This window comes from Gadus morhua, chromosome 12 (assembly GCF_902167405.1).
Source record: "Gadus morhua chromosome 12, gadMor3.0, whole genome shotgun sequence".
Lineage (NCBI taxonomy): Eukaryota > Metazoa > Chordata > Actinopteri > Gadiformes > Gadidae > Gadus > Gadus morhua.
Genome location: NC_044059.1, coordinates 22,707,863 through 22,718,800, shown reverse-complemented (window position 1 = coordinate 22,718,800; position 10,938 = coordinate 22,707,863). Strand labels below are relative to the sequence as shown.

General features: G+C 41.2%; 1 protein-coding gene and 2 long non-coding RNA genes across 3 annotated transcripts in view; all 3 read left to right on the top strand.

Annotated features, from left to right (window-relative positions):
• Positions 1–84: 84 nt before the first annotated feature.
• On the top strand, positions 85–3,897 carry dohh (deoxyhypusine hydroxylase/monooxygenase). The gene is made up of 6 exons (XM_030372117.1): positions 85–239; positions 705–811; positions 1,209–1,376; positions 1,563–1,639; positions 2,207–2,456; positions 2,894–3,897. The coding sequence occupies exons 2-6, from the start codon at positions 706–708 to the stop codon at positions 3,202–3,204; spliced, it is 912 nt and encodes a 303-aa protein (XP_030227977.1). The 5' UTR covers positions 85–239; position 705; the 3' UTR covers positions 3,205–3,897.
• A 1,690-nt stretch (positions 3,898–5,587) lies between these two features.
• On the top strand, positions 5,588–8,015 carry LOC115555319 (uncharacterized). Its single transcript, XR_003978862.1, has 2 exons — positions 5,588–6,083; positions 6,980–8,015. It is a non-coding gene; the product is annotated as an uncharacterized LOC115555319 (long non-coding RNA).
• A 2,402-nt stretch (positions 8,016–10,417) lies between these two features.
• Positions 10,418–10,938, top strand: part of LOC115556178 (uncharacterized) — a 1,763-nt gene continuing 1,242 nt past the window's right edge. Inside the window, exons 1-2 of the long non-coding RNA XR_003978947.1 lie at positions 10,418–10,646; positions 10,808–10,934. This is a non-coding gene — a long non-coding RNA (uncharacterized LOC115556178). The remainder of the gene's footprint in view (positions 10,647–10,807; positions 10,935–10,938) is intronic.

Genomic DNA, 10,938 nt, shown 5'->3' with positions numbered 1-10,938 from the left:
CTTGACTTCAGGATACACTCCCATAACCACGTTTTGGATACAGATAGCAAAGTCTGCATTAGATCTGTACTACTGTGCCCTCACTTGCCTGGTGAGTTCTTTTATTTGGTAGTGAGTACAGTCACATATCCGGAAGTACTTCACCAGAGCTCGGCCCATGCGACAGTGAACCGCTTGCATAAAAGCAATAGAGCAGGCTAGCAACTAACCCAAACAGCTCACTTTGGAAGTCTTATTAAGTGAGTATAATATAGTATGGATTTCTATTTGCCTGACATTTGACGGTCCACTATGAGGACTGTATCAAATGTAACCAATCCAAAGTGTGGCCAAGCTGATACTTACCACCACGTCTACTTGCTTTCATAAGCACAGCGTCATGGACATGCTTGCGTGAATGGTTCAATAATAACTATAGTATTACTATTGTCAGTAGAAGGATGTGTTCTGTTAGATGGGTTTTAGGGCTAACTATTAAAGTTATTCAGAAAAATATTTAATATTTACCCCCAACCCCCTGAAACATATATTACATCTATCTATCTTGAGACCATATTTGTCATACAAACTTCTACTCTAATAAATTGGGGGTCTACATTGGTCAAAATAAGTCAGCAATATAATTACTATCTTTGATGACCCTGCTGCAATTACCGACTATCTTGTCTTGACTACGCGTATTTGCTTGTTCCCCACCTCACCAGTATGGCCAGTCCCGATCAGATCAGGGCCATTGGCAGCGTCCTGGTCGACCCCAGTAAGGACCTGTCTCAGCGCTTCAGGGCGCTGTTCACGCTGAGGAACCTGGGAGGTAATGCACCTACTGGACCCTTGAGTCTCTTTGCCACTCGTGTATCATGGTCAATAATGTATAGTTGCAATAATGTAGCATATAAATACAGCAATACTGCCAATAATGTCCATCTCCAATGTTGATAATCTTCCTATTTATTTTTGCATCTTCATTTCTACTACTGTCATTGTGCATGACAGTAGTAGAAATGAAAGTAGTAAAAACCCCAACATACATTTCAGTTGGGGTTGTTTTACTACTTCTTGGATGGATTAAGTATTCTCATATCATCTTCAAAATGTAATGAATAATAGTGGTAGTTTAAAACTAAGCTTTCGCTTCATCTATACATTGTCCTTTATACATCTATTGTACATGTATTGTAACTGCATGTCAATACTCTCCAAACATTAAGGTTCAGAAGCCATAGAGTGGATTAGCAAGACGTTTGTTGACGAGTCTGCCTTGCTGAAGCACGAGCTTGCCTACTGCCTGGGACAGATGCAGGACAGACAAGCAATACCTACACTAATGGCTGTCCTGAAAGACACCAAGCAAGACCCCATGGTCCGTCACGAAGCAGGTAGGGCTGGCTGGCATAGGGAAAGGAGAAATGTTAAGAGAAATAAACTCCAAACATGTTTAACCCTTTCAACCTCCATGCATAACCTCATTTTTATATGTTGTCATTCTTGTTGCGGCTTGGTCGAATGCTGATTTATTGTTCTGAAAAAGTCCTGTGACGTCTGTCTGTATTTTGCATCTCTAGGTGAGGCTTTAGGTGCGATTGGTGACCCAGAAGTTCTGCCAATACTTGAAGAGTATTCAAAGGACCCAGTCATTGAGGTATAGAATCACTACTATAAACAAACTATATTCATTTTTTCAATCAGCAAGTACAATCTGCAACGATAACAATATCAATATAATTTATGTTCGATTATTATGGACATTTATGTTATAAATGTATTTTTTTCGTACTTTAAACAATGTTAATGCTTTTGTCAACCATGTCTTTATTAACAGTCCTCTTAATACGCAATTTTCAAATGTCATCACATTCAGTAGATCAGACTCCACCACTGAAACATTTCACGTTAATAAAATAAAAAGTATTACTGAAATAGTCCACGTTCCACTTGTTCTTGGGTTAACCCTTCATGGGCCCAAGTTTGTGTCAACCCTCTGCTTTGAAACACAACACATGGGTCAGAGGGTTACTGTGTGTGCTGCCTGTAGCACACCATGCAGCGGGGCAACGCCAATCCATGGAGCCCTGAGAAGTGTCATAAAGCGCTGTTCCCCTGTCTCTCCTGTAGGTGGCAGAGACGTGTCACAAAGCGCTGTTCCCCTGTCTCTCCTGTAGGTGGCAGAGACGTGTCACAAAGCGCTGTTCCCCTGTCTCTCCTGTAGGTGGCAGAGACGTGCCAGCTGGCGCTGCGCCGGCTGGAGTGGCTGCAGAGCGGGGGGAGCGCTGAGGACGGTGCGGCGGACAAGAACCCCTACTCCTCCGTGGACCCGGCCCCTCCCGCGGCCAAGAAGAGCATCCCGGAGCTGCGCACCAGCCTGCTGGACGAGACCCTGCCGCTGTTCGAGCGCTACAGGGCCATGTTTGCCCTCCGCAACAACGGCAGCGAAGAGGCTGTGCTGGCACTAGGAGATGGTGTGTGTGTGTGTGTGTGTGTGTGTGTGTGTGTGTGTGTGTGTGTGTGTGTGTGTGTGTGTGTGTGTGTGTGTGTGTGTGTGTGTGTGTCCTTGCATCTGTCAAACCATTTGCCATGGCAATCCATTTTTTTTATTAGGCATGGCAACTTTATTTATATATATCTCTTAATACACGAGGCAGACTCAAAGTGCTTATAGCTTAGACTTTTTGCCTTCGGTCAGTGTTGATACCTTTCTTTGTGCTGAGGTTCTATTACAATGTAATGAAGCTATTGGTAGATTAATAAATAAGGCGCTACTCATTGATTTTTATTGATTTCATTACTTTTATTTGACCAGAGCAGACCGCTTAATCAAGAATGACAATTTAAAGTCATTGACGATGACGAGCCCGCCTCCATCAACCCCCTCTCTGCCCCCCCCTCCCTCCACCAGGCCTGCAGTGCTCCAGCGCCCTGTTCCGCCACGAGATCGGCTACGTCCTGGGACAGATGCAGCACCCGGCCTCCGTGCCGGCCCTGCGCGCCGCCCTGGAGCGCAGCGGCGAGAGCCCCATGGTGCGGCACGAGGCGGCCGAGGCCCTGGGCTCCATCGGCCAGGAGGAGTGCCTGGAGGTGCTGCAGCGTCACCGCGGCGACGGCGAGCGCGTGGTCAAGGAGAGCTGCGAGGTGGCGCTGGACATGCTGGAGTACGAGAGCAGCGGGCAGTTCCAGTACGCCGACGGCCTGGTCCGGCTGCAGTGTTGACGCAGGACGGGCAGACGGACGGACGGACGGACGGACGGACGGACGGACGGACAGACGTGGGGGTTGGGTCAATACACTCCCCGAATTTTGGCGGGGAATTTTTCACGGATGTTTAGTTGCTGATGGGGGAGGCGGAAAGTACTTTATCGCCCAGGAAAGATATCCTAAGGACAGAACCTGAGCTTAACTGTCAACGTAAAGGTCAACAGAGTTGTACGTGATAAACGATGGCACTGGACTGATGGAGTCGGTTGTTTGACGAAGCACAACCAAGAGTCCGGCTGCACATGGTTCTGCAGATGGGGCTTACAAGGGCCGACCGTCCAGTGGGGTCAGGGGTGTGTACTGTGTCCAACAGAGCCACGAGTAGCCTATGTGGGACCAGGATGGGGAATGAGAGGATCACGTGTTGTGCCTTGAAGGGTATATTATAAAACTTAATTTATACAAGCTTCAATGACCGCTTTATATTTTCTTGTACTGATTATGGGGTTTATTCCCCTTATTATATTATTTGTGTTAAACTGGTTTCATCACTGAGAGGATGTCTTCAGTTATTGCTATGGCTTGTTTAACATTATGGAATGAAGCCTTGGCTTGCATTTTAAATCAATCATCTATCAACACAACTATCTGTCATCTAACAAAAACACAATAAACGTTCTTCCCAGACCCAATATCTTCATAACATAACTACATGCAAGCGAGACCATTTTTCAAATCTTATTATACATGTATATTTATAATGTATTTTTTATCAGCCAATTGCTTAGTTCCCGGGATCTGTGACACTTAAAATAATAGAATATGCATACAAGTTTATTATCAAGGTACTGCTTTTAAATTGTTTCTTTTCTAATCTGTAAACCTCTGGTCAAGATTGAGTGTTCATGTAACATATCAGTCTGCATTCCAAAAATATGTTAATACCATATATTAGAATAATTTGGCTATGGAGGCTTAATGATAATGATGGCTAAATGAAAAGTACCCCACTATATTTCCTCAATATATTATATTCCATATTTTAAATACTGTGACAGTTCCTGCAGTCTGGTTTGAAAAAGGGGGGACCGGCATGTTAGCAATAATGTGTTCATTATATGTCAGTGCTAAACATGAGCATCGTTCGTTGTTGGGGAACTAGTCAGCCTTCTTGAGTAGGACTAAGGGGTTTCTGGACCTGAGGTTTAAGCAACGTGTAGCAGCAGGGGGTGCCGCGGAAGATTGGAGAGGCTCTGAGTGGTTCTTTCGAGTTTCCTTCATTACCAAACGGGCTGACGGAGTGAGTGGGACGCTGTGGCACCATGCTCCATCCCCTGGCTGTGTTCGTGCTGGTCGTCAACGTGTCCATCACCGTCTTCTACTGGCTGTTCATCCTGACTGAGGCCTTCAAGCAGAGGAAAGCGGAGGACCAACAGCCTGCATAAAAGGTACTTTATGTAGCATGTTGTATGGGCTCTTAATATTTTTGATGTATAGGTTGTATTTTTTAAGGTGACGAGGACATGGGATTGACGGTAGTCCCCTGCCGGCCCCGTATGACAGAAATCTAGATGCATTTTTATGAAAAAAGTGCTAGTCAAGTCCAGTAGGATCTCGATTTAAGATCATTGAACCGCCTGAATGACAGCTATTTACCCAAATTTCCTTGATAACATAACACAACCATTTCTAAGAAAAGTTGTATTGTTGGTCAGATTATATTAGGTAGATCTAAACGTATTTTGCAATCGTTGTCTTTTATTCTTGTTTAACGATAGTCTTTCATTTTAGTCTTTCGAAAAAAAATATACAGATGTGTTTATTGTTGAATGCATTTTCTCAACGGTTTCTAGGGTTCTTGCTGTAGTCTCTTGACCAACATAACCTTTCAACAGAGTCCTCCTTAAAACTGAGATAAGTGGCTGACTGCCAGTTGTAGATTAAATGTCCGTGTATGGCTAATACTATTGACTATATTCAGGGAGATTTTTGCCACCTAATTAAAACTCAGCTAAGTGGCAATACTTGAATTATAAACTAATAGCTAACATAAACCCATTTTGTTGTGCTAGGGATTGTACAACGAGCAACAAAAACTGGATAATTAAAAATTAATATCACATAGTGATCGATGCCGCGGGGGAATGTCCATTGCAAATTATAGAGATTCATTAACCTTGAGTGTGAATGGATTATCCAGGTGTCCTGTATGTGTCGGTTTGTGAAGGACAAAGAGAGGCCATGTCACAGATTATTCTAATCCCTGTATACGCAGGGTAAATTAAACTGGCCGTTGTCATTGGTGAACAGAGCTGTCATTCAGTATGCTGGTAAAATAACAACTATACAACCTCTATGAATCTGAGCTACACTGACAGTCAAATCAGAAAATCAACATAGAAATGTTGAATCCTTCCAACGATATGAGCAACACAATTTACCTACCAACCCGTCCCGACTGACTACCCTGCTCCGAAACAAACCAGATGATAAGATTAACAGACTGGAGCAGCTCCAGTCATTTGAGTTATGTCATCAAAGCTGTGCGATTGACCCACAGACTATACGACCCGCAGGTGTTCTTCTACCTGCGCCAACATAACTGTCTTTCAACTGACTAGCAATCTCGAGCACCAACTTTTCAATTGAACAGCTGTCCAGCACAAGCAAGGAACCTCAGCAGCCAGCTCACTTTCATGCCAAACCTTCGGCACATCTAAGCAGTCTTTCCACCTCTACCAGCCATCCAGTAATATGCATCCGCTGTCGGCTTGGATACTGACTGTCAACACCTCTTTGACGTTGTTTCTTTGGAACTTCCTGTTTCGGCAGGTCTTTTGCAAGAAAGTGGAAGATGACCCGGAACACGCGGTCCCCATCACAGCATGAATAAGGTACTTTTTTTTCATGACTGAACAGTAGTATCAAATGATAGAAATAGTAATGATATTTATTTCCTTGTAAGTATATAAGTCATGCTTAGGGTCCGCCATGCTGTTCCTAGGATCCTGCCACCAATAAGAATCATCTTATATCCAAGCCCACTTTCCATCGAGGCTTACCAGCATGGAGTCCCACAGCATGGTGCAGTCTGTTCAACAACACTATGTTAGTGCTATTGTCCTTTTAATCAGCTTACGCTTTTTAGAAAAACCCAAGCTCCTGTGGCTCGCTTTAACCTCTACACACCAGTCCCGCTTTGACGGCTTACCCTGGGATTTACCACCACACACACACACACACAAACACACACACACACACACACACACACACACACACACACACACACACACACACACACACATACACACACTTTCAATTGAGATACTATTTTAATTTGCTGTGTGTACCTTTTGTGCTTCTATCTGTAAGGTAGCTGTTGTTTCCGCCACGGGGCCCTGTTATTGTGGTAGAAATGAATGATTATATTCTAAGGTAAACAGATTATATGAATCAATAAACTGGAATATTACGTTCCATTACATTTTTGCCTCCTTACAGCCAGCACATTTGCCATTAGAAGTAAAACCTAATGCATTGCACATCCATGGCCTTCAATAGATTATATATGATTATAGATGATCTATCATCATACATGTGATGATAGATAGATGAAGATAGATTATCTATCATATATGTGATGATAGATATATGAAAATAGATTATCTATCATCATATTCCACAATACATAGTGGCCTAAGGTCCTCCTTGTCCATGAGGAATCCTTTCCTCCATATACACACACACCATCAATTCACGCACTGTGTTTGTGTTTTTTGTTTTTTTGCAGTACACATACCTGGCTCCTTCCCGCAGGGGGCTTGCTTCAAGTCAAAAGGACCCAACCACAGCAAGATAGAGCAGAGCGGTGGAGAAGAGGGGGCGGATCATTTCCAGAATACTTTCATTGCTCCTACATTCATGGTTTTGAAGCGTGGTTCAGTTGTTGTTCATCTAACACTTACCGTTACTGGAACGGTTTGTATACAAAGATGAAAGAATCAAGGCAAAATTGGAGCCAACCAAATTTTCCGCTCAGATATCTTTTCATCTTAGTACTCCTTTTAACAGCACAAAACATTTGAAGGTGAGGTGAGGTGTGCCCTTCAGATTCAACACATTTTATTAAAGGTACAGTGTGTAGAATTGAGGGGCATCCAGCAGAATAGACTTGTCCAAAATGGAATGTAAAATTCATAAGTTTTCAGTTGGTTGCAATCTTTCATAACCAATTTCAAACAACAAATATACCTCTTTTGAAATCGTCCAAGTACCCCCTCCAATCCTCCATAGATAAGTTTTAATATCAGAAAATCATCCCCATTGATTGATAGATGAGTCTAATTAGGTTCCATTAATTTGATATGATATGGATATAGGATGTAGGACACATATATATGTGAAAATTATATAGATTATATATAAATTATAAAGAAAATACATAGTTGGAAATGCAGTGTGTTACAAAATAAAAATATATATTGTGTTTTCAAAGCTGAAATTGTGTTTGTTGTAGTAATACTTTGGCACTTGTTTAAGAGACATTAATAGGTGATGCTAATGTTAAAGCTAAACTAGGTTCCCTATTATAACAATCCCTCCCTCCAAAAATATCATCATTAATATAATCAACATTTGATGAGTCATTGTCACCAGCATGAGTATGAAAACATGGCAAATAAGCTTGACCTATCACCTTTCACCCAACCCTAGAGCTTGGAAAGAATATCATCTGGGGAATTGCTTTTGTTTGTTGTGTGTTTTGTATAATTACAATGAAATGAATGGCCTTGCCCTTCAACATTAAAAACGCTGGAATAATTAAACGTAGCCTTATAATTTATTGTCAATATAACATATTGAGGGTTAATGCTTGACAATTCCCTTCGTGAATAATGGTTACTGAACTGAAATTACTGGATGTTTCGTTTATGGAACCCATAATTCTTTCCCTGAATTCTGACTTTGCATATCCGGTTAACCAAGGAATCAAGCTTCTTTAAACAAGGTCATGGTTATAAGTCACTTGAGCTGCCCAAATTGTAGATCTTATCAGTCACGTATCAGACTCAAACCTGAATATTGGCATTAACCATATTTCCTGTTTCATTAGTAAGGTACTACCAGAGGACAGATAGGCCTGCAGTATTTATTTGCAACATTCTATGGGAGACGTGCGTAGTTCATCTACTCATCAAAGATCCTTTCAACCATCTGAGTTGAACAACTCACATCATTGTTCTTTACAGCCAGAACCATCTACAGAGTCATTGAGGAGCCCTAAACTTCATGGCTGATAACAAAGTTTGTGATCAGCCATGATAACAAACCAGAGTGTTTCTGGATGGCGTTTACTGTTTTTGTAATGTTATATGCCAATTTAATGGACACAAATTATAAATTAAGGTAGGTGTATTGATAAGATAGCCTTGAAGAGCAGTGTGCTAAATCCGGACGTTTATATTTAGTTAGTCGGCTAGGCTGGTGTACAGTCAGATCAATCTGTCATTAAAGCTATTTAGGGTCAGAGGAAAGTAGGTCAAGCCAACTTGAAATAAACATTGGATGGTTTATGCATTAGAAAGTTATTATTAGGCTATAATGATAATGAATGGAGAGCCTTGTCTGAACTGGTTTGTGTTGAACCTGGTTTTTAACCTGATGAGTTTAGGGGAAATATGAATAAATAAAAAAAACTTAAAAAATGTTTCCAGTTTAAAAGGGTTTGCTGCCATAAGCTCATCTGTATTTTTCACGCTTCCACCTTTCAAATTTCCTTTTTAACTTTTAATGTGTTTCAATTTCTCTCTTTTTATTATTGTTATTTTTGTGGTTCATAGATATCTATGCACAATGAGGATTTCAGGTCTGGGTCTCAGTTTTGCATTGTGTGTTTTTGTGAAATAATTAATTAATAATTTCACAAAATACTAATTAGTATTTCTTCTCAAACACTGAGATTAAAAAATATATTTTGGGCTGAGGATTCAGAGGTTATGGAGAAGATCGCTTACCAGTGTGCGTTCAAGAACATGCAAAATAAGGACGTGTCCAACTTCTAAAAGGTTCCTGAGGGATGTCTGATCAGAGCAAATCTGAGTTTCTCAGAAAAGATATGATTTGATATCTTTCTCCATTTATTCAATTTAATAATTATACATTATGGTGCGTTTTTTTTCCTCTCTGTTTTACAGCCATTATTGGGGATTCCATATTCCATATTTTGATTCTGTTTACAAAGACAAAATTAGTGGTGTTGCGTACAAATTTGCAGGGGAATAAATGGCTGAGTGGTGTATGGGTGTTCTTTTTAAACAAAACGTTTGGATTGCCCAAGCAGATTTTTTCAAATATGAGCATAGCCATTCGATAGTTGTGTGAGTAAGAAGCTTGATTTTTCCTGACCAATTTCGCAAATGTGTATCATATGCCAGAGCAAATCAAACATGAGCTCGCAGCTCATTCCCAGACAAAGTCAGACCGTAATTTTCAGAAGAATCACAAAGCTGGGTTTTGTTCGCTGAGCCAGAATCGCTGCTCATTTTAATTTGGGAAAGACCGTTCCAACTGCACAAACCAATACTTAATATCCCAGGCCAGGCCTCTCTCCCCTCGCTCTACCAACATGATGGTTCAGCAGGCAACGCTGCCTAAAGCTTTCACTCTATTGATGGCTAATATTGACTCCACGTTTATATCTGGAATTGTACTCGATATCTTCGCAGTATATGACAAAAAAATATTCATTGCGAGACACTTCTTGACAAAAATGTATTTGATTTAATCGAGCATGATCATGGGAAGCAGCCTGAAGAACTGATATCAACTCAGGCCTTTTCTTAACCCCTTTGATAGCTTGGGAGAAAACCAAGTAAAGTAAATTTTCATTTTTTCATGCATGTGTGTGAGTTAAACAGTGATTACAAATATAATGTAACAAACAATCAATACTAATACACAATGACATTATAACAATATACAAAATGGATGTCAACACACACACGCACACACTCTCACACACACACACACACACACACACACACACACACACACACACACACACACACACACACACACACACACACACACACCTTAAGTCATAACGCCGCATACACTCCCTCTGGACTGTAAACTTTGATCTCAATTATAGGACACACACACACACACCCACACTAATTTAATAGCTTGTTAATATGTGTCAAGGACAATAATGACTGACTTAACGTTCCTTGAGTTAGAGACCAAAGGTCTGGTCCTGTCCATAGCTGCTGTCGAAGAGTCAGGTCCGCTTGTAGTGTTTGTGTTTGAGAAGTCGTTGTCAAAGGTCCTAGTGTTCCTGTTTGTGTAGTCGTCTTTGGTTGTAGTGTCGGCTGCCTGGGAGAGAACATTAAGGATGAACGTTTCAGGAGTACTTATCGGTCTGCTACTGTCAGTTGCCAGCTGCTCAGCTAATAACGGTATTGTTCCTTATGGTATTTTTTCCTATTGTATTATTGTCTGTTCTCTTTGTGTTCTTTTCTGATCTGTTGCATTTAGTTCAATTTGGTTTGGTGTTTTTTTTTTTTAACCCAGGTCCATGTAGTCCATGTAGTTAGTAATTATATAACAACTCTTTAAGGTGCCAGAGCCCCTGTGACAAAGACTAGAACTCTCCAACCCTGGCTAGTTGGTCTGGCAGCTGTGGCTGGCTTCCTCTTCATCGTCTTCATCATGCTTATTGCTAAAAGACTGATGAAGAAAAACAGGTCA

What these genes read in the sequence shown, in the direction of transcription:
- dohh (XM_030372117.1), top strand. Translation starts at nt 706, where the DNA reads ATGGCCAGTCCCGATCAGATCAGGGCCATTGGCAGCGTCCTGGTCGAC. An exon ending in CACGCTGAGGAACCTGGGAG is followed by an intron (nt 812 to 1,208) that starts GTAATGCACCTA and finishes CCAAACATTAAG; the next exon opens with GTTCAGAAGCCATAGAGTGG. An exon ending in TGTGCTGGCACTAGGAGATG is followed by an intron (nt 2,457 to 2,893) that starts GTGTGTGTGTGT and finishes TCCCTCCACCAG; the next exon opens with GCCTGCAGTGCTCCAGCGCC.